The sequence below is a fragment of the Haliotis asinina genome, chromosome 16, assembly GCF_037392515.1.
Source record: "Haliotis asinina isolate JCU_RB_2024 chromosome 16, JCU_Hal_asi_v2, whole genome shotgun sequence".
In the NCBI taxonomy this organism is placed as follows: domain Eukaryota; kingdom Metazoa; phylum Mollusca; class Gastropoda; order Lepetellida; family Haliotidae; genus Haliotis; species Haliotis asinina.
The window spans coordinates 48039296-48062857 of NC_090295.1; the positions used below are offsets into that span (position 1 = coordinate 48039296).

A 23562-nucleotide genomic window follows, 5' to 3' on the forward strand; every position below is an offset into this window, starting at 1 on the left:
GAGGGAACGACCTTCACCTTTGTTGTGACTCGACACGAGACTTATGCTCGTGACGGTGATACGGAAATCAAACGTTATCAACAAATGTTGTCTGGTCTAGCATAAGGAACTACGTAGCCGCTCATCGTACTCCAGTCCAGCTAGTTTGAAAACGGATTCACCATGAATAACGCGCCACAAACGACGTTAAAGGTGTTTGGATCTTTGCTTCCTCGGTGATCGATAAGATTATCTCGCAACTTCTGGTTCATTTCACAAACTGATTATAGATCTACCAAATAATTGTATTTTTGTGCACTGTTACTGTCTGTCTTTATATGTAGTGGTTCCATGTATCGCGTACTCCCACGTAGGTACCTTTATGAAATATGTTAATGAAGCATGCATTCGATATGGAATGATAATTAATCTGTAACTTGCGAAATTCTCCTGTAATTTCCCTTCCTATTTCAGATCATATTTGTCGCCCATTTTGTGCTGACATTTTGGTAAGTATAGGCATTGTTTTTCCACCCTCTTAGTCCAATACCTATCTGTTCGAGATCACCTAAATGTAAATTTTCATTACCAATCAACGACAATTAACTAGTTAAAAGGGGCACTGAAGCGGAGCAATTTCCATGGACTGGTTGTTCCCACAAGGGCTTGTAACGCTGAAAACTGCCATCAAGGTATATATTGTCAAGAATGGGTATTACTAACTACTATATAAAAGTATAGTATATAGTAGTTAGTAATACCCATTCTGGACAATATATACCTTGATGGCAGTTTTCAGCGTTACAAGCCCCTGTGGTTGTTCCTTTTGTTATTGTTTTTCTCCTGTGAGTACCCAGATGATATCACAGAATTCAAGCTAAGGTGAAGTCATGTTTACTTCATTACCAATGTATTATGAAAACAAATGAAGCATTTTGAAGGTTAATCATCTGCCAGTAGTAGAAATGGTAAAAAACTATTAGTATGGAAAAATAACGAAGCCAATGTACGCCTTTATTTTTTGTCTCATAACCCTGTATTGTCATATTTGTATGATTTTGAAAATTAATAAATGAACACACAGTCTACTTATACCTATAGTACATCTTTAACATGACCTTACCATTCAAACATTGTATTGACTGTCAATGTGGATCCTATTTCACACATGCTCTATGCGCGATCTAGTGTGTGTTTTCTGTCATATAGATTCTGCTGAATGCTACAACAAATAAATTGAAACAAAATGCGAATAATGAATTTAAAACAAACTAATGTTATAGCAACAATGTCAGGCAACTGCCTTGTTCAGGAATGCATCCATCAATATCCTCATAAAAGAATGATATTCCATTAATCTGCAGCTGGTAAATAATCCTGCTCTATGTCGTGTGTCTTACAACAGTCTAATTTGCGAAAAAGTGACACATCGTTTCACGTCTTTCTTTGGTGAAAAACAGATAAACCTCTCATTGGTCTCCCAAGATAGCACACCTGGCAAACTAATTGTATGATGTCCGGTATTCTAAGTAATTTAGTTAACCGATATTGAGCAATCAATCAATTAACACAATGGTGGCTAATTCTTTGAAGGGAGGATGTTGTTTTCACACTTTACGACAGGGTGGAGTCAGAACAGAGTAGTACATCTACACACACTGCCTTTTGACAAATCCGCAGTAGAAGATAAACGTAATTAATCAATCAGTGTGTTATCGGTTGCACCTTTGATCAATGTTTGTTTTTGTAACTCATCTGATAAACCCTCTTGCATCACTTACATGCACATATTACATAACATACAATACATTTGCCACTACAGACCTTAATTTATAATGTTGAGTATTTACTCCAGACAGGAGAAATGCCAAACAGGAACCTTTGTTGAGTAATCTGAGTGGTGTTGCCACTAATTATACCTGTTATGAATTCATTAACTGACCATCAAGTGAATGATGACAAATAACGTGTGTAGGTTTATACCATGAAACGTGAGTTGCAGCAAGGAAGATGTAATCTCTGTGTTGTATGCAGCCTGAAAACACTTATGGGCCGAAACAGTTTTGAGGAAACCAAGGAAACTTCGTTGTAACATAAGAAATGTATACAGGGCATTTGCTGTGTACTTGGGTAAATAGGTGTAATCATTTTTTTTACATAAGAATATTTTCAGATTTCTCCACCAATGGCAAAGTGGTTGTTTTTAGTTTAAAAATCAGCTGTGTGTGTTTGTCCCCCTCCGCCTCATCCGCCCGTCTGTCCGTAATCATTTTGTTTCCGGAGCAGAACTGAAAACCCGTTCAATATTTTTCTGCAAAACTTAGTAGATATATCAATCTGAACCTATAGTGGTGCCTTTGTACAGGATCTTGTGATTTATTATTTTTTTCGTTTCCATGGAAACATTTTGGACCTTGTCTGAAAAGTGAGAGGTATGTTTCATTTACAGAGCAGAACTCGAAAACTTCTTAATATCTGTTAGTAAAACTTTCTAGATATGTGTAGCAGACCCCAAAGTGGTGCCTTTTGGTTTTTGAAGGTTTTTGTGATGTATTATTTTCTTGGTTTCCATGGTAAACATTTTGGACCTAGTCTCAAAGTGGAGGGGTGGGCTTCGTTCCCAGAACATAACTCGAAAACCTTGTCATATCTTTCAACAGATCTTGGTAGATATATGAAATTGTGACTTTGCTTGTTACAGATATATGGCATTTATAATTTTCATGAATTCCATCGAAACATTTCAAACTTAGTCTAAAAAAACAATGAGTAACTCTCAGATTATTTGTCCTTTCAAACATGTGGGGGCCGGGGGGGATATGTCATCTTCTGATGACTCTTGTTTTCATTTGGCATTATATATTAACTCTATCACTGAGTCTGATGAGTCGCACAGTCGTAGTAAATACTGGGACCACGTGTCTTGTCAGTGAACAGTGAACATGACATTTATTGTACATGGGAACATAAACACACACAGAGGGTACATCAACCCATGGGCCCTGAGGACCAGTGATCAGCATATTTATCTTACCGAACACCTCAGTGTTAATTTTAAGTTGTTTGAATCATGGGTACGTGTTTTTGTAGCCATTGCTAGATTTTGCAGATAATAAGAAAAACAGATTTAGAGTTATATGCAGAAAGAATATGTAGGTTGCATTTGCAAAACATCAGTAATTGCCATACATCATGCGTGATTCCAGTCTAAGTAACCATATCCTCAGTGCCTTTCGTTACAGTCCACTACTGAGTCTAACAAAACCTTATGGGAGGTCATGTCAGGTAACCTTTGAGATTGACCAATCAGAACACAGCTTACCAAATCGCGGAAGTGCACATTCGCACATACCTATTGAAGTTTTTATCTCAAAAAGGTTCATACCCGAATGATTCCGAATGCTATTTAGTGTACGCTCGCTTCCGGATGATGCACACGGCTTACGTACTGCCATGACAATGCTGAGTAAACAGTCGCTGAAAATAGTGTTTTTGGCAATCTACAAAGATGTTATCTTGTGGAAATATTAGCTAAGGGTAACCGTGTCAAAAGAAACCCAAAAGCATATATGAGTCGTTTTAAAAAAATGCAGGAATTCTTGTCCCTGCTCAATCACATAAATATTTCTTCAAATTTGTTGCAATTTTTCAGACCAAGACAGAAATTAAGGCATTATGTTTCTATATCCATGTTTAATTGTGGACAAATGTGTTTAGATTTTTTATTACAGGGCAAAGGGCAAAAAGGGCAAAAAATTAGCTGTTTTCACTGTCCCTCAGTCAGGGTGTTGTTCGTTTTTCATATCTCTTGATACAAATTCACTAAATTAGTTAACTTTCGGGTGCTGATTTTATGTGTATGAACTGTTTAGTTCACACACATAATGATTGAAAGATGTTTGATGCCATATTTTTTTAAATAAGACATGTTTTGTAGCTGTCCCTCAGCTATTGTTCTTTCCCATAACGACAGCCTCAAATTTGAAATAATGTATGATCCCTGATGCCAAGATACCCAAACTTCTGCGTGCTCTTTGGCACTTCCTGTGTTCTCATGATGACCCAAGTTTCAGATGTTCTACTGACTGAGAGCTGCAGGGAAAGGGCGTAAAATATTAGGACTTGGAGCATATATTTATTAAGAATCTTTCCTGTAACAATACTGTTGCACTGACATGCATAATACTACAAAATTTTGAAACTTGCAAAGTCCAGTTTTTGCGAGGGGGCATTAATTTCCTCATAATGTAATTTGTGTTGATGTACTTCTTTCCTGTAACATTCTTTCCTGTAATGCTAAACATTGTAACAGGAAAGAAAAATCAGATGTTAAAAGAGGAATTATGTATATTAAACGCGTATCTTAATATATTATTTTAATTGTGAACCTGCCACCCTTTTGGTTCAATATGTTATGTTTATACAATGTGAAAAACAGATGATAAATGATATTTTTCCCCTCAGACTGTTACAGTAGAGAATGGTAATACAGTAGAGAATGGAAAGAATATATCTGTTTCTGTTATTATCATGTTCAAGTTTTTACTAATATCTTACCCTAAGTAGGAAAAATCATTACATGAATATTATTCTCTACCGTATGTGTACGCAATCAACAGCATTTGCTGGACGTACATACTGATTTAACTACAATGAATGCAACCGTTACAGTAAAGTATTAAAGGGGCACTGATGCGGAGCAATTTCCGTGGACTGGTGTAAACTTTTGTTATTGTTTTTCTCCAGTGAGTACCCGGATGATATCCCAGAATTCGTGACTGGTTCGTGACCTCTGCTGCGCAGTCCGTATGTGCAACTGATAGTTTAATTATAGACAGATCAACTTCATTACAAATGTATTATGAAAACAAATGAAACACTTTGAAGATTAATTATCTGCCAGTGGTAGAAATGGTAAAAAAACTATTAGGACGGAAAAATACCGAAGCCAATGTATGTCTCTATATTTTGTCTCATAACCCTAATTAGTTTATTGTCATATTTGTATGATTTTGAAAATTAATAAAAGAACACACGGTCTGCTTATACTCATAGTAAATTTCTAACATAACAGCAACATTTATACATTGTATAGATTGTCAATGTGGATCCTATTTCAGACACATACGCGATCAGGTGTGTGTTTTCTGTCATATCGATTCTGCTGAATGCTACAAAAAATAAATTAAAACAAAATGCAAATAATGAATGTAAAACAGACTAATTTTATAGCAACAATGTCAGGCTACTACCTTGTTCAGGAATGTATCAATATCCACGTAAAAGAAATCGTATTCCATTCATCTGCAGCTGGTAAATAATCCTGCTCTGTGTCACGTGTCTTACACAGCTGTCTAATTTGCGAAAAAGTAACACATCGTTTCACGTCTTTCGTTGGTGAAAACCTGATAAACCTCTCACTGGTCACCCAAGATAGCACACCTGGCAACTAACTGTATGGTGTCCGCTATTCTAAGTAATTTAGTTAACCAATAATGAGCAATCAATCAATCAACGCAAGGGTGGTTAATTCTTTGAAGGGAGGATGTTGTTTTTACAATCACACTTTACGACAGGGTGTAGTCATCTACACACACTACCTTTTGACAAAAGTAATTAATCAATCAGTGTGTTATCGGTTAATCCTTTGATCGATGTTTGTTTTTGTAACTCAGCTGATAAACCCCCTCTTGCATCACTTACATGCACATATTACATAACATACAATACATTTGCCATTACAGACCTTTATTTATAATGTTGAGTATTTACTCCAGACAGGAGAAATGCCAAATGGCAACCTTTGTTGAGTAACCTGAGTGGTGTTACTACTAATTATACCTGTTATACATTCATTAATTGACCATCCAGAGAATGATGACAAATAACACGTGTAGGTTTACACCATCAAACGCGAGTTACAGCAAGGAAGATGTAATCTCTGTGTGGCATGCAGCCTGAAAATACTTATGGGCCGAAACTGTTTTGAGGATACCAACGGAATTTCGTTACATAAGTAATACATACAGGCAATTGCTGTGTACTTGGGTAAATAGGTGAAATAAGGGGGGTTTTTTACGGAAGAAAACTTTCAGATTTCTCCGCCAAAGGCAAAGTCATCGTTTATTGTTTACGAATTAAAATAAATCAACTGTGTGTTTTTATTATCATAAATAATAAACCACTGTAGCTACCATAGCTACCAAACTTTACGTATGATATTTGCTATCACAGCTGAACTAACACTCAAAACTACCTATATATATAAAGCTTTGCAATCTTCCGGAGTGAAACAAATGGCTTGCTACGTGCCTGTAGACATCATATTTTCATGTAACATGATTGAATATCGAGGTTAAAAACAGAGAAATAGGATCAAATTGAGTAACTATACCATCCAAGCATCCGAAAAAAACTACACTGCTGGGATATTTTGTTACGATCAGACAAGGAATACCATGGATATTTTTATATAATGGCATATGATGGGCATCCGGCCTCCTGACTCTTTTGGGTGAAGAAATTCTGCTAATATGGACAGGAGCCCAGTTCCTTTGTCCGTCACGGTCGAAGGAGCGGGCGCTGACCAATTTGCAGTTTGGTTCAGTAATTAGACCGTTGGCGAGAAACATTATTCGCTCCGCATCAGTGCCGCTTTAATTCTGTTACTGCAAAAACGTTTATGTTACGGTGAAGAAAAACAGCTGTTCACAGGGGATATTTGTATTAAATATGCATATGTCTTAATATATTCTTAGGTGTAAACCAGTGTAAACTCACATTTTTGGGTCCAATATATTGATGTTTATTTAATGTGAAAAACAGATTGTTACGCAACATTTTTTTTCTTTCTTGTAACAAGCGTATCTCTCCTGTAACAACAATATTTTTTGTATTTTTTTAAGGTTTTGAATAATCATATTGATTTAAAAATACTGTATCTAGAAGTATGATGTTTTCAATACTATTGATGTAATAAAATATTTTCTTGGGTGAGGTTTTGCCCAAAAGAAAACCAAATGGAAACTTAGTTCTATGTGTGATTTCTAGAAAGTATACATACAAATCTATTTAAGCCAAGAAATCCATGCAAATTCAAACATATATGTGGATATACATACAATCTAAGCTTATCTTCATGTCTGTCACATAATATTGAAAGAAATATCATTTTTATAACATGTTACATTATCTAAAGTGTTGTTACGGTTTCGTTCGACTCAGTGGTGGAGTGTAACGAAATACACTGAGACAAAGTTTACTTAGACTGTGCATGATTCAGTGTTATTCAAGATAAAGACTTACCATCACAAAGTACCAAATGAGTTATGCATTTCCAGCAGTGTGACTTGCTTGTGAACAGGGTATATTGAAAATAATAGAAGAGTGCTCAGCCAATCAGAAAACAACATTTATTTGTAAGGTAAGATAAAAGCCGGAGTGAATTAGTAAGGGTCTTTAAGTGGCATTTAGCAGCCGGTATGATGTGAAAGAACAACTTCTTTTTTTTGTAGATGTGATATTTTGATATAGATGAAATTCATAAAATTTGTTCCTCATTTGTAGACACATTTGAATTTTGTTATAAGCACTGGATCCTTGTAGACTTGGCACCACATCTCTGATGGCGGCATAAATATTAGGTTGCATTTTTCCAATAACTGGTTATTTTCATGGTCTTGTGACACAATAGCGAGTCATGGTCGCAGTGAGAGGGTACTGTGACTGATATTTGTGATACTGAATCATTCAAGTTCATAACAGATCCTTGGTGTGATATACTGACACTAATATGTCAGTTATTTTATGTATAGGTAACAAAATGACCTTTAGACTTGCAAATGGATTACTGATGATAAATCTGTTTTGCAGTTTCGTTTGAATTTTAACTTAAAGTTAGAAATTTCACATTGTTCATTGCAGCCATGGTTATCTTCTTCCGGAGACCTGAATTGTTATTTTATTATTGATAATGTTTTACTCATTATCATGATTCTGATGATCAGTGACATCCAAGGCTACAGCTTGTGATTGTGAATACTGCTGATGTCTGTGTGAAATATGCAAGAGTGACGGTATCCATTGCACAACCTTTCTGTCCACTTACCATGATTACACACATAGTATAGCCATAACAGTTTAAGCACTTACAACATTGTGATTGCTTTACAGTATCATACAAGCAAGGTTCGTGTAATACATACTTCTTTAATGACATGATTAATGAATAAGTACTTCTATAAAAAATCTTGATAATGTTATATATTTTCGATTCAGTTGTTTTAATGTTTATGAACTTGTGAGGTTTCATGCTGGAACTGACCTTCAGTAACCAATGCTTGTTGTAAGAGGTAACTGATGGAAGCAGATAGTCAGGCTCACTCACATAGTTGACACATCATGGTATTCCAGTTGTGGAGGTCGATGTCCATGTTGATCACTGTATTGTCTGGTCCAGCCTCTATTATTTACAGCCTGCTGTAATATAAATGCAATGTTGCTGAATATGTTGTGAAGCTAAACACACTCTCTATAATGTAAATATGTTTGACACACTTAAGTAAATAATTGCGGACTATGCAGAAATACAAAAACTAAATCTACATACAAATGTTTTCAAGTCACTGAAAGAACTGTTGGTCTGACCTGCATTATTTGGTAACTACTTGTGTATGAATATTTTACATGTCCAAATTGCCATCTAACAAAGCTATCTCAATAGAGAGGAGATGAACATGATGATGCTATACACAGACTTGCAACAACCTTAGTGCTGTAGATGTTTTGTACAACAGCACCTGGGAACATTTATTGAATCTATTATTAGATCCACGGATAGAGATCAATATTGTATATATAAAACTGTACTATTTGTTACTAAGGTGGCAGAAAATCTATTATTTCTCCTTGGAGAAATCTTAATTACGTTTTTATTGATGATGAATGTAAGTTGTTTACCTACCTTTGAATAAAGAATGTCCTAAAATAATAACTGGCATAAAGTATTTTCTGATAAGTTTCAGTTTATGGAAGTCCTTAAAGTTGAAATTAATATTGCTGAGTACTTCTGTACAAGAGGTTGAGAGAAGTTGCGGGGATATATCTTGGTCTAATTTTGTCTTAGTTTTACAGAATTAGCTTTCAGCAACCCATGCTTGTGGTAATAGACGACTGTAGGATTTGGGTGGTCAGACTCGCTGACTTGGTTGACATATGTCATCGTATTCAAATAGATTGATGCTCATGCTGTTGATCATGAGATTGTTGGGTCAGTTTACAGACTTGCTGAGTTTGCTCAAAGGTCCTGCAAGGAGTAAACCCATCTTCCTTATGTCTTTTACCATGATAAACACATTTTGTTAAAGGGGGATATACGATTGTCTTCTGTAATATGAGGAACAAGACGTTTAACAGTTTATCTTTCCTGGTTATTAGACAAGTTGAACATTTCATTCTGTTACCTTCACAATGACAAGTCGTAACAGTCAACTAACAGGATCTGGTGGTCAGGCTTGCTGACTTGGTTGACACGTGTCATCGGTTACCAAGTGTGCAGATCGATGCTCATGGTGTTGATCACTGGATTGTCTGGTCCAGACTTGAATTTTTACTGACCACCGCCATATAGCTGGAATATTTGCTGAGTGCGGCGTAAAACTAAACTCACTCACTCACTCACTCACAAAGACAAGTGTCCATCCTAGATATAAGGTGTTTTAGTGGGTAATGGATGCATGGTGAGTATGCAAAACCTGTAAGGTATTGAATGATTTCAACACACATTTCTGCCATGGCCAGCTGGCGAGATATTATCATATATGTTTTTTGTTTGCAGGGGATCGATGTCTGGATATCTTATGCCAGCTGCTTACCTGTATCTGAATGGATTTGTCCTAGCTTTTGGTTTTTGGGCTATTGTGAACCCAGAGTCTCCAGAACCAGTCATGATGGTAGTGTCAAGTTTGTCAATATTCCATTGTTTAAAACCACCATCATCAATATTCAGTGATACAATGATTTAATAGATAGGTATCTAACTGAGGAAATAGGGTAATTCTTTGCCTTGTCCTCTGATAGAGGAAATATGATGATTTCTCAGGCTTCGAATAAAGGAAATATAATTATTCTTTGCCTTGTCCCAGACATCTAATAGAGGAAATATGTTACTTTTTTTCCTTGTCCCAGACATCAAATAGAGGAAATATGGCACTTCTTTGCTTTTTCCCAGGCATCTAGTAAAGGAAATATGGAAATAAGGGAAATGCTTTGCCTTGTCAAAGGTGTCTAATAGAGCAAATAGAGAGTTTTGATCCAGAGTAGTCTGTCTACAGTATTTTATCCAATATGTAATAGCTTAAGAAGAAATTATCTGATTGCTACAGAGAATAATTTTTTCTCTCCACCAGTACCTTGTCATGCACGGCATTAGCGTTATCCAAGATATTATACTGCTGGGGATATATGCTCCAAGAGGATACGATCTAAGTAAGTCATTTCAGAAGCTGCTGTCATGATTTTTTGCCCTGTTTTATCATATTTGTCATGTTTATACATATATACATTAAGTTGTTATTCCTTGTCATCTAGTCTGATCTGCCTTTTTGATTTGTTTTTTGAAATCATTATTCAGTAGGGATATCAAATGTTACAAATACATCAGTGCATTGATATTTTTATCAGATGATTCAGTACATGCTACACACTTGTATTGATTCAAGTAGTATACACGATGGGGGTTCTGGACCACTACCCGCACAAGGAATGGGTGATCATTGTTTACCCTTATTCACATCATTTTAACTGATAATGACCACTTTTCGTCTCTCCTGCAAATTGCAGGCTGACGTCCTATTAGAGACATGTCACCATATAGTATAAATAGTGCTGTGTGGATGAGAGTGATAACGAGAATAATCTTTAATGTTTCTCAGATTTACAATGATTTTCATTTCATGTATTTGTCAACATTTTCAATATTTTCGACTATGTGGTGATACATCTGTGATAGGATGATGGTCTGCAAATTAGCAGGGGAGATGAAATGTGGTTGTAATATGGGTTATCAGTTAAAATGATATGAGTAAGTGTTAACTGTGATTACCCTTTCTTTATGTGGGTAGTGGTCCAGAACCCCCATCGTGTATACTACTATTCATGTTTTTATCCTCTTTTTATTCATGTTATATCTCCACACTTTGAACATATAATACAATGACAAACATGATTAATGAAGCATAATTTGTTCAGGTAACTTCCACTATTTCAGCAATCAGTTTAGACGATGTTTATGATCCCAACATTCAGTCAGATGGAAAAAGCTGTACATGTAGCTGTATGACCCTGTATATATGACATCACTTGTCGTAAAAAGTCTAATGGGATTGTGTGGTCAAGCTTGTTTACATGGATGACACATGTCATTGTATCCCAATCACATAGATCAGTGTTCATGCTGTTGATCACTGGATTGTCTGGCCCAGATGATTATTTACAGACCACACAGCTGGAATATTGCTTTGGGCAGGGTTAGACAAGAAACAAACACAATATACTATAATGTATCCTTTGATCTGAAGAAACCAAAGTTTAAAGAGAAAATTACTTAATGGAAACTGAGCCATTTTTCCTAATACATCTGACTATCTGCAGGGGAATAATAACACCATGATGATCATAATGTGTTTTTGTCCGCAGCTACAGCTTCTCGCAATCAGGGCTACATCGATGAGTACAGGTTCAGCCTCGGGTATCCTTTGCATGGCGTTTATGATTGTGTGCCAGCTTGACCCAGGATTTGTATCTTCTTATGGTTGTGTATCATACATTGTGTGTTTGTTGTACTTAATACGGAAATGTTTAGGCGAGGTAAGAATGCAAGGCAATTTATGTATGTTATCAATTTTCAAATGCATTGAAAAAATATCATGGTATATTGTTTCTGACAGTATGTTTCTCATTCTTCTTTTCGGGATGACAGAGCAGAATACAGGGTGGAGTTGGTCCCCAGTATCTCTTGTGATGGGGATTCTGTGTTAGTATTTGTCCCTAGTAACTTTGTTTGGTTGTAAGATCCAACCAAATGGAGTGAGTGAGTGAATGAGTGAGTGAATGAGCGAGCGAGTGAGCTAGCTTCACACATTGTGCCCATGTGGAGAATTGAACTCTGTTCTTTAGCATGACAAGCAGATGCTTTACCCATCTCGCTACCTGAACGATTAGCTTGTGAATGTGAGTGATCCGATTGGTAAAGAAGCATCTAATCTGAATGTCTGGGAGAGTTGCTTGTCTCATTAAGACCTGATTAATCACATGCTACTGTTTTGTATGTGGAATATCTATACACTCACAATTCTCCTTAGCCTGATGTAAGTATGGCCATTGTGGACTTGTTAATAAAACCAGTGACAGGATTTCTTCTCTTCCGGATTCTCCGATCACGGAGTGGAGATTACGCAGAGTTCAATATACCAGGAGTCAGCAATTTCCCGGGATTTGGTAAGTTTTGTTACATTTTTGCTGGAGTAAACATGGTTGTCAGTGTTTGAAATTTATGATAATAACTTTGATGTCTTTGTGGGATTTATTTACTCTCTGAGCTAAGGAGTTTTCCAGGCATAATGTGACAGAATGGTTTCTTTTCTTCAAAATTTTACAGTTAAGTTATTTTCATTAGGCTTTTAAGATTGCATTGTTGCATAGCGTTCAGTACGTTGATGCTCTTCCAGTCCCTCCTGGATTCCAAGGCAAATTCTTAAGAATTCTGTTCCAAATTCTGTACCCAACTTTTGAATATTCTGCAAAATATTCTGCGGCTAAAACATTTAGAAAAAAATGACAAAAACATTATACAGACCTTCATAGTTTAATTCTCAAACACAGATCTAAAGTTAAGTTGACAGTACTCATCACATCTTGAGTGACAAAGCACCCACACCTTTTTCTCTCCTCTCAGTTGTAACTTTGATGCAGACTACCAACTTCCAGTTTCAGGAAGACAATTTTATGCCTAAAAGAAATCAGAAATAATTTAAATTTTCAAAATGATCGATTTTGAGAATGTAATTGCAGTGTCAAATTCATGTAATATTATTTGAAAAATGCCTAAAACTTGCTCTATTAATAAAGTACCTTTAATCATGATTGTTTTGAAAATGTTGTCACAATAAATATGTCAGTCATTTTTATGTGAACTTTTGACATTAGCTCTACTTTTTGTTTAGGCTGACAGTCAGTTTTCACTCAGTTTTTAAAATGAGCAAATTCCGCGGGAGAAAAGTGGCACCAGACACTCCATGCCAAGGTAAATTCCGTGAGTTTTTCTGCAACCGTGGAGTCACTGAATCAAGGAGGGACTGTTCTTTATGCTGTCAGTGGTATACAAGTTACCTTGGTGAGACTGTCACACCAGCTACAATGCTATACACTTGAACATGGTAGAATCCTTATGAGTTTTATATTTTTCATTCACCAAACATTGCTTCTCTGCATTTTGCCGAAAGTTTGGTCTCGAGCGAGGTTTGGATAAAGGACATAATGAAATAGCATATCCAGATATGTGCATGGTCTTTTGATATATCTTGTTTGTTTAAGCTGGTAGCCATGGTAACACTTTCTGCTGATGGTGATTCAGCCACATGAGGAATAAGGTGGTGTTATAAAGAAAATATGTTGTTCAAAAGAAATTGAGGAACACCTGATTTTCTTCAGAGGGAAGTGAATCTGTCATGACATGAAAGATTAACTGTTAAAAGACATAAATTGAGTTTTTTGAAAATATTTTCAGTTATGTACTTTCATAGAAATGTCAAAGAAGAAATTGTGTTTTTTTAACTCAACCTCATATGTCTGTGGAAAATAAAATCTTAATGTGTACATAAATCATGCTTGGGATTTTTTGGTCTGAGGTCACTGAAAGTGTAATGTATTTCTTGAAGGTTTTCCTAAATCTTTATCATGTGGACAGTTGGAAACAGTTGTAATTTTAATGAGGGACATTGTTCCATTGTCATTAGGGCTTTTTCAGAATAGACTTGGATGTGGTAGTTGAAGACGTGTTTAAAACTTGGAGGAATGCAATCATGCATGAATCTGTCATCTACTGTTGACTCACAGTTGTTTATAATAATATTTTTGTGTGCACCACAGCTGGCAATCTAGATGGAGGAACAAGTATGTATAGCACAGTGATTTGCTAACTGTTGTCGGGATAATTTGCTTGTTGTCTGTCTTTTCATATTTTGATTTGGTGGTTCTGTGGGTCTGTTTTCTTTTTACTTTTGCACAAAGAAAATGCATCACGTCTCATAATTACAGGTAACTCTGGGGCTTCAGGTGTGTATGAAGTCTCACCTGGCAATCCTGCCTCACATGTCAATCATATCACACCTGGCAATCATGCCTTGCGTGTCAATCATATCACACCTGGCAATCCTGCCTCACAGTCAATCATATCACACCTGGCAATCATGCCTCGCGTGTCAATCATATCACACCTTGCAAGCCTGCCTCACAGTCAATCATATCACACCTGGCAATCCTGCCGCACGTGTCAATCATATCGCACCTGGCAATCCTGTCTCATGTGTCAGTCACATCTTACATGACAATCCCATCTTGTGTCTATCATATGCCAGTCATATACAAAAGAAATGTGAATAGATTCTTACATGACAATCCCATCTCAGTGACAATCCCATCTAGTGACAATCCCATCTTAAATGACAGTCACATCTCAAGTGACGATCCCATCTCAAGAGACAGTTACACCTCAAGTGATCAAACTGCTTTTTATCATGTATATCACTTCTCAAACCACTTCTCAAACCACTTCTCAAACCACTTCTCAAACCACTTCTTACTATTGTTTTCATACTTCACGTCAGATTACACAGTTGCTCTGTCCTTTCTAAGTAAAGCATTCTTCTCATGCACATTATTTTAGCTGCATACCATTATTTACTGACGCAGCCTTTGTTTAAAGGCAAGTATCAGTGTTTCGCACTTGAAACTTCATCATGAGTGTTGCTTCCATGTTCAGTTTGGCCCAGGTAAATCTACAGGTAATCAAAGTGTTCAGTAGTGACACAATATGTTTCTTTCCAAACTCCGACTCTGTGTTAAACATTTCTGCATGTACGTGTGTTTAAAACTGGAAGTATGTGCTGGATGTAACTTTTTTAACTTGAACCATATCAGATTTTTTATTGCTTGAAAGAATCATCTGTAGCAAATATTATTTCTGTGCTGATTGTTTTCCAAAATAACAAAATGGTGACATTCCATTGATAGCGTAATTTTAGCATATTTACTTTCTTTATGAGCATGAACTATGAAATCATGGAATGATATATACAAGGAACATTTCACTGTTGCCATGGTTACTAACATTTTCTGTAAGAAACAAAACCTGATGTTAAAAGGGAAGTACATGTAGTTCTCTTGTCCCTGTCTGTTTGATGACAGATTAAACAGAAGTGTCCAGTGATAAGATTTTGTCAGCATTTGTTCAGAAATGCTATTAAGACTTTTGACCCTGTCCCTCTTCTTGATTTTGCTGTGTTTGCACCATCTGTTTTCTTAATTTAATCGATTGATCACTTGTACAGGTGTGGAGGTAAATCCAATATGTTTCACTACGGCGTAAAGGTTTTAGTGTTTTCCATTAATGTGTTCAGATGCTTCACCATTATGTGTGGAAACTATCTGCTATACATCATGTACTTGCTTTTTACAACTTTATACTTAAATTTCCAACCAACTCCAAAGGAATGGCGTCAGTTTCATATAATGTTAGTGTCTGTTTATCTTCAAAGTTGACATTTTCACCGTCTCATTTGAAACTAAAAGGCCTACAAAATGGAATCTCTGTATGAGTAATCTAAATTACGGTTTCTAAGAACTGCCTAAGAACAAACACAGTGTTTCAAGTTGCCGCTTGTGTGACAAACAAACAGTATATTACACATACTCAAACCGAGTGTGAGTTACTCAACTGAGCACAGACTGAAAACATTTTACAACGTCTTCTTGAGTACAAAACTCAGCTGAGCATGTATTTGAGCAATGAAACTGAGTTGAGCACAAATTTGTATTGTCCCTGCTGTATTGATTCTCTGATAGAGGCTGATCCAGAAAGGGGTGTATTGTCCCTGCTGTATTGTTTCTCTGATAGAGGCTGATCCAGAAAGGGGTGTATTGTCCCTGCTGTATTGTTTCTCTGATAGAGGTGGATCCAGAAAGGGGTGTATTGTCCCTGCTGTATTGATTCTCTGATAGAGGCTGATCCAGAAAGGGGTGTATTGTCCCTATGATTACACGATGCCATTTAGAAAGTGGTCAAATGCAACATATGTCATATTTGGGATTTCACTTTCTTAGTAAAGTACAAATTCTAGTACTTTTTTTCGGTTGAGTCCCATCCGGGATTCGAACCCGCACCCTCAGAGTCAGGCACCTGCACCCTCAGAGTCAGGCACCTAATCGCCAGCACACAAAGTCAGCCGCCTAGCCCGCTCAGCCACCGCGACTTCCACAAAAATGAAAGTCGGACAACTGGTAGTCTAGACTGCGTACTTTGTGTAACCCTCTGATGAGTGTAAATTGGCACGGCTCCCACGGCCGAAAGCTATGATTACACGATGCCATTTAGAAAGTGGTCAAATGCAACATATGTCATATTTGGGATTTCACTTTCTTAGTAAAGTACAAATTTTAGTACTTTTTTTCGGTTGAGTCCCATCCGGGATTCGAACCCGCACCCTCAGAGTCAGGCACCTAATCGCCAGCACACAAAGTCAGCCGCCTAGCCCGCTCAGCCACCGCGACTTCCACAAAAATGAAAGTCGGACAACTGGTAGTCTAGACTGTGTACTTTGTGTACCCCTCTGATGAGTGTAAATTGGCACGGCTCCCACGGCCGAAAGCTATGATTACACGATGCCATTTAGAAAGTGGTCAAATGCAACATATGTCATATTTGGGATTTCACTTTCTTAGTAAAGTACAAATTCTAGTACTTTTTTTCGGTTGAGTCCCATCCGGGATTCGAACCCGCACCCTCAGAGTCAGGCACCTAATCGCCAGCACACAAAGTCAGCCGCCTAGCCCGCTCAGCCACCGCGACTTCTACAAAAATGAAAGTCGGACAACTGGTAGTCTAGACTGCGTACTTTGTGTACCCCTCTGATGAGTGTAAATTGGCACGGCTCCCACGGCCGAAAGCTATGATTACACGATGCCATTTAGAAAGTGGTCAAATGCAACATGTCATATTTGGGATTTCACTTTCTTAGTAAAGTACAAATTCTAGTACTTTTTTTCGGTTGAGTCCCATCCGGGATTCGAACCCGCACCCTCAGAGTCAGGCACCTAATCGCCAGCACACAAAGTCAGCCGCCTAGCCCGCTCAGCCACCGCGACTTCCACAAAAATGAAAGTCGGACAACTGGTAGTCTAGACTGCGTACTTTGTGTACCCCTCTGATGAGTGTAAATTGGCACGGCTCCCACGGCCGAAAGCTATGATTACACGATGCCATTTAGAAAGTGGTCAAATGCAACATATGTCATATTTGGGATTTCACTTTCTTGTATTGTCCCTGCTGTATTGTTTCTCTGATAGAGGTGGATCCAGAAAGGGGTGTATTGTCCCTGCTGTATTGTTTCTCTGATAGAGGCAGATCCAGAAAGGGGTGTATTGTCCCTGTTGTATTGTTTCTCTGATAGAGGCTGATCCAGAGAGGGGTGTATTGTCCCTGCTGTATTGTTTCTCTGATAGAGGTGGATCCAGAACGGGGTGTGTGTGCATGTGCTTTTGTCCTGAAAGTATATTACATGAGTATTGAAACTCTTGTGAAAATGCAGTGTGCACCCCCTTTCTCAATAGTGTGCACCCTTCCCCACTTTCTCAAAGGCTGTATCCATCTGTGGTAGAGACATTTTGGACAGCCTATTGGATAGGGCTGAGATTTTCAAGCCTTTCTTAGTGCTATGATGGTTGGAAGTCCCATACATTGTCATTATGTATGGGTATCTTAGCACTGAGAGAGCTTAAAAAATCTAGGCCCTAGTATCTGAGTGAGCTGACGTTTTCGGGAAAAGTACAAATAGTCCTGCCTTAGGACTTTGCATGCCACTTTGCAAGTGGAACAATCTTGAGGATGACCTTGAGAACTCATTTTCCTCAGCTGAATTTTCTCCTGATGGTATTCTTGAAATGTATCTTATGACAAAAAAATAACGATACATGACTTAATTGTGAATGAAATAGAGGCAAGTTTAACTCAAATAACATTATTTTTTTTGTTGCAGCTCCACCTGGTGGCTATGAAAACATAGACCAGCCATCGCCATACCGAAGTAACGTGGAAACTGCCACAGGGCATGATACAATGGACAAGCCACCACTTCAACAGTAGAGTATTGTCAACAGAGTTGCAGTCGATGACGATGCAGTTGATAAATGGTTGAAATAGAGGAAATTACAGCTGTGTCTTTTGCGTGTGTTTAAATCAAACAGCTACATCTGAATGACTGGTGCTGAGTACACGAGGATTGCAAAAACAGATCAGTCAGGATAGGGGCATGAAAGAAATGTGTGTCCTGTATTAAGTTGATGAAAATACTTGAGTAATGTTTTAGGGATCTTTTGCCCTGTATGGTTTGTTGAAAAGTAAGTTTGCTGTTTAATATTTTAATTAGTGTGACTGGTACTAGAGTGTTGATATAGATCATAGAGATGGGTAATTTTTGACTAAATATCGGTTGATTATTAATTAATATCTGAGAAGTAACTTAAAGCAAAAATGCTGCCAAAAAGTCTGAGAGAAATTGATATATTCCCCACCACTGGTAACTGGTGACATGTATGTGCCCCTATTTTCATATTGAGAATCATTAATTGTTCCTGTTGACAGTATATTCAATTATCAATCGTTTGAATCAACTTTATAGTTGATGAGTCGGTGGTAGTTTGGATACAGTTGACGCCATTGGTATTCAGCACTATATGTAGGAATTATATGGTAAGTCAGGTTTCAGGATAACAGGGTTTGGCTTGAGGTGCAAGTGTATTGACATCTATCTCAAATATGCAGGCGGCTATTATTATTGCTGGAAAGGAGGCAGCGGGGTAGTCTACTGGTTAAAGTGTTCGCTTGTCACACTGAAGGCCCAGGTTCGATTCCCCATGTGGGTACAAAATGTGAATCCCATATCTAGTGTCCCCTGCCATGATGTTGCTGGAATATTGCTTAAAGCGGCATGAAGCCAAAGTCAATGCTGGGATGACCATTCCAATGAAGTTACCATGGTAACTGAAATACATCATTCCAAGTGTTCAACTGCATTACTCAACAGTGTCTCCTTTCAGAATTATCTAGTTTGTAAATATCTAAATATCTCAGCTTGTATGTTTTAACTCGGCTTGTATGTTATACATATATTTTCACAAGCATAAGAAAGCTTCAGTTATAAAGCAGCTTGTCTTATGTAAGTGTATGAATGTAAGACAAATTTTTTTGTTTAGCTACTAATCAGTAGTAATGCTTAGAAAACCTTTTAAATATAACAAGGTGATTTTTCAAAAGAATTTTGTATGTTTAGGAATTTATTGTTTACAGACTGAATAATATATACACTTTCAGATTTAGGGGATGTTGCTTGGGTTGACTGCAGGGTGCAACAGGACGTGGTTATGATGGGAGCGTTCATGTTGATAACTTCGTACTTTCATCCTTTCCTTTTAGAGAGGTGCAGTGGGGTAGCCTAGTGGTGGATGTGTTCATTTGTCCAGCTATAAACGCAGGTTCAATTTCCCACATGGGTACAATGTGTGAAGCCCATTTCTGATGTCCCCTGCCATAATTTTGCTGGAATATTGCTTAAAAATGGCATAAAAACATACCTATGGCCTTTTACAGACGCTTTGATTAGAATATTGTAGGTGCTCTTGTTTGTTCTATGTATGTTTTTTGGGGTTTTTTTTTGGTTTTGTTACATTTCAATTCTGAGATAAATTACAAACGGCATAAAAGACTATATGTTTTGTAAGGTTAGAACAGATATAAAGGTACAAAACATCTGTAAAGGGTATACAAGAAGTTGTTGTACACAATATGTCTATTCATTTGATGTGTTCTTTTAGTTAATGGTTTAACTGTTTTGTTACAACTCTAGAATTTATTGAGTAAAACAGAAAACAGAATTTATTGAGTAAAACAGAAAACAAATAGTGGACAAAAAGTTTTAGGTATATTGCACACAGCGATGTTTTATTGTCGATGTTTTTGTATTGACTAAGGTGACTCCATGCTTGTTGTTTAATGCTGCACTTAGCAATATTGCTGCTGTTAGTAAATATTTGAGTCTTGATCGGACAATGCAGTGATAAGCATCATAGCTTGATCTTCACAGTTGGAATATCAACCAAGTCGGCAGGTGTGAACGTCTGTTTCCATCAGTTACCGCTTGTAGAAAACATGGAGGACTGAAGGTCTACATTGAAAATATTCCAGGACTTGTTATACAAAAAGTGATACAGTTTCCCATTTTTGAGTGTATTTTTGTTTAGTAAGGTCTCTGTATTGATTGTCCAAAAAACTGATCAATTCGATCGTGAAAAAAAATTGATAGGGAACCCATCATTCCACCATTTTATGCGGATGCCATAAAAAAATATCACAATTCAGCACTGTATTCAATCGTTATTAAGATTGTAGAAGAAGAATATTGGCATAGATGTGAAGGCCTGATCTTTTTCAGTGTACTGTGATGTCTGGAGATGTTTCTTATAGATAATAAAAGTAATAACTCATTTATATTGTGCTTGACTCCAAGAATATTTCATGCTCTAAGTGCACGATCCAAGGGTTAGATGGTTGCTTGTCTCATGGCATATTCCAGCAATATGCTGATGGTGTGTAAATAATCGAATTTAAGCCTGTCAATCCAGTGATCAACATCATGAGCATCAACCATTGCCTTGTTGTCAACTAGGTCAATTAGTCTGACCATCCAATCCTGTTAGTTGCCTCTTACAACAAGCATGGGTTGCTGAAGACCAATTCTACCCCGTATCCTTGCACACAGGTTTCTGTTGGTCATGATATCGATCATAAGATTTGCTTGTTGCTCATGATATCAATCACTGGCCTGTATTGACCAGACTCACTTATTTACAGTCAGCAGTCTTATGGCCGGAATATTGCTGTCTGCAGTGAGTAGGCCAAGGGTCGTAGCTGACAGAAGTAATACTTGTAATACTGACATGAGCATCAGTCACCATTATTATATTTACTGTAATAGGCATGTGTTCAGGATTTATGTTTCACAATTTATGGTCTAGAATTATGTGGATTTAAATATTTTAGTAACAGTTCTTGCTTTCATATTAAAGTATACAATATATTTTAGTTAGCATGAAAATTCAGTGCAGTCTGTTGTAGATGTGCAGTTCTGCAGAGGAGGGCACATTGTTTGCACTTTAGAGGGGTCACTCTGGCTTCATATAGGTTCCCTGCTCCATGTTAGGCGAGACCAAGGAATGTGGGTTTTGAGGCCCTGTTACATGGTTCATTGAGTGTTGTTTGTTTGGAGAGTTGCTCACTATACTGATTAACAGATTGTCAGATCCATAGGTTACAGGTGTAACGATGAAGCAAACAAAAGTAAATTGAAACGAAATACAAAATTATTATTTGGAAAAATTCTGAAATTTTGTGCAGTTAAGTTTTGACTCATATTCCATAAACAAACTGATAAAAATATAATCAGTTTGAGTAATGTTTCTTGTACTGGAGTGGATGTATGATTTTGTCACCCTTTTGTGTTGTTATTAATAATTATATCTATTGGACATTATTTCATTCCTGTTGCCATGGTTATTGGCTCGCTCAGAGCTTGTATCTTATTTCTGATATTATTTATCCATCCTTTATCACGTGCCTTCACGTTCTTGTATATATTATTTGTTATACTTTTACACTTCGTGATTGTCTCCCCTAGTGCAATATACACCAATCACCTTTGTACAGAGCATAGATAGTGTATAAATCAGTATATACTTGTGTGTGTATAATTGATTCTTCATTTCATCCAAAAATCATTTTAAATAATCTTGGTTATGTTTTGCAACAAAGTTTCAATTATCTGTTTGGAATAAAATATAAAAAGTACGTTTCAAAGATATTTTCAACTCTACTTTCGACATACTGACCAATATATGTTGCTGTTGCCTGTCAGTCTTGAAAGTTGCCGGCCCATCATTCTTTCAAATGTGAATTAGTAAGACAACAAGCCTGAACTAAAATGCTCAGTCACATTCCCAGCCTGTGACATTTGAAAATATTCCACTTATGATAAGGTTTACATCATCAAAGTGATTTACATGTATTATCTGAAAATTTAAAAAAAATGTGCCTTCATTCAAAGGAACGCATTCATAAATATCAGTCAGATAATCAAGCAGGTGGAGATTACTTTTTGGTCTGACACAAAAGTTGCCAACCTCAGGCAAGGGGGCAGGCAGTTATTTCGATCACTGTGCTTAATATTTCAAAACGCCCATTACAACAGTGAGACCATGGTACCTCAGTTATTTGTTCACACACATTTGGTTATCCATCTGAAATTAAGAAGACAGCTTGCCTAGTTGCTCATTTTATGGATGATTTTCATGCTTTGTTAGAGGTCAATATTTGGTATTCTTCATTATTTATCAGAGCCTGTTGTTTGTACGGTGATGGGGATGTAGATACTGTTTCAAGACCATCAACATTCTATCATGATTCCAACACCTAGGGTTTATTTACTCAGATACTAAAATCTTAAAGTATGACTTGACTTTCCTAGTTATTGATGAGAGTACACCATCGTTTCTGTGATGGTTTCATCTACGCATGTTTTGCATTCTGTTTTTGTGTACATGAAGAAAATACTTTCATAACTTCAGACTTTGTTTTGTCATGTTTAGAGTGAGTGAGTGAGTTGAGTTTTATGCCGCACTCAGCAATATTCCAGCTATATGGCGGTGGTCTGTACAAGACAGTCCAGTGATCAACAACATGAGCATCAATCTGTGCAACTGGGAACGCATGACGTGTCAACCAAGTCAGTGAGTCTGACCACCGGGTCCTGTTAGTTGCTTCTCATAACAGTCGCCTTTTATCGCAAGCTTGGGTTGCTGAAGGCCTGTTCTACCTTGGACCTTCACAGGTCTCATGTTTAGATCTATTTAACCAAAAGAAGTTGAAGAACACATGAATATTTATCCCCAGGTATGTAATGTGGGGTTGATATAGTCAACACTTTGTCCGTCTGTCCGTAATCATTTTTTTTCAGAAGCATAACTGACCAATACATTCACTATTTTTCAACAAAAATTGGTAGATATTTCAAACAGAACCTAAAGTGGGGCTTTTTTGCAGATTGTTAGCATGGAAACAATCTGGACATAAAAACATCAAGACTTAACGTAACTGTCAGATGATCTGTTCTTTCCTTTGATGACTGATTTCATGTAACTCCAGTGAATCTGTCATAGCCTTGAAAGGTGAACTATATTCATAGGAAAACGTTTTCACAGCAG

At 37.1% G+C, this 23562-nt stretch overlaps 1 protein-coding gene across 2 annotated transcripts; it reads left to right on the plus strand.

Moving 5' to 3' along the window:
- LOC137268453 (type-1 angiotensin II receptor-associated protein-like) lies at window positions 1-22925 on the plus strand. Of its 2 annotated transcripts, XM_067803019.1 has the most exons (8): window positions 10-192; window positions 454-488; window positions 9815-9929; window positions 10386-10464; window positions 11674-11725; window positions 12350-12474; window positions 14125-14148; window positions 18288-22925. In XM_067803019.1, exons 1-8 carry the CDS (start codon window positions 163-165, stop codon window positions 18392-18394), a joined length of 567 nt encoding a protein of 188 aa, XP_067659120.1. In that variant the 5' UTR covers window positions 10-162; the 3' UTR covers window positions 18395-22925. The 2 variants fall into 2 exon arrangements, with proteins under 2 accessions (XP_067659121.1, XP_067659120.1); XM_067803020.1 differs by lacking the exon at window positions 14125-14148 and having other exon boundaries at window positions 1-192.
- Window positions 22926-23562: the final 637 nt, after the last annotated feature.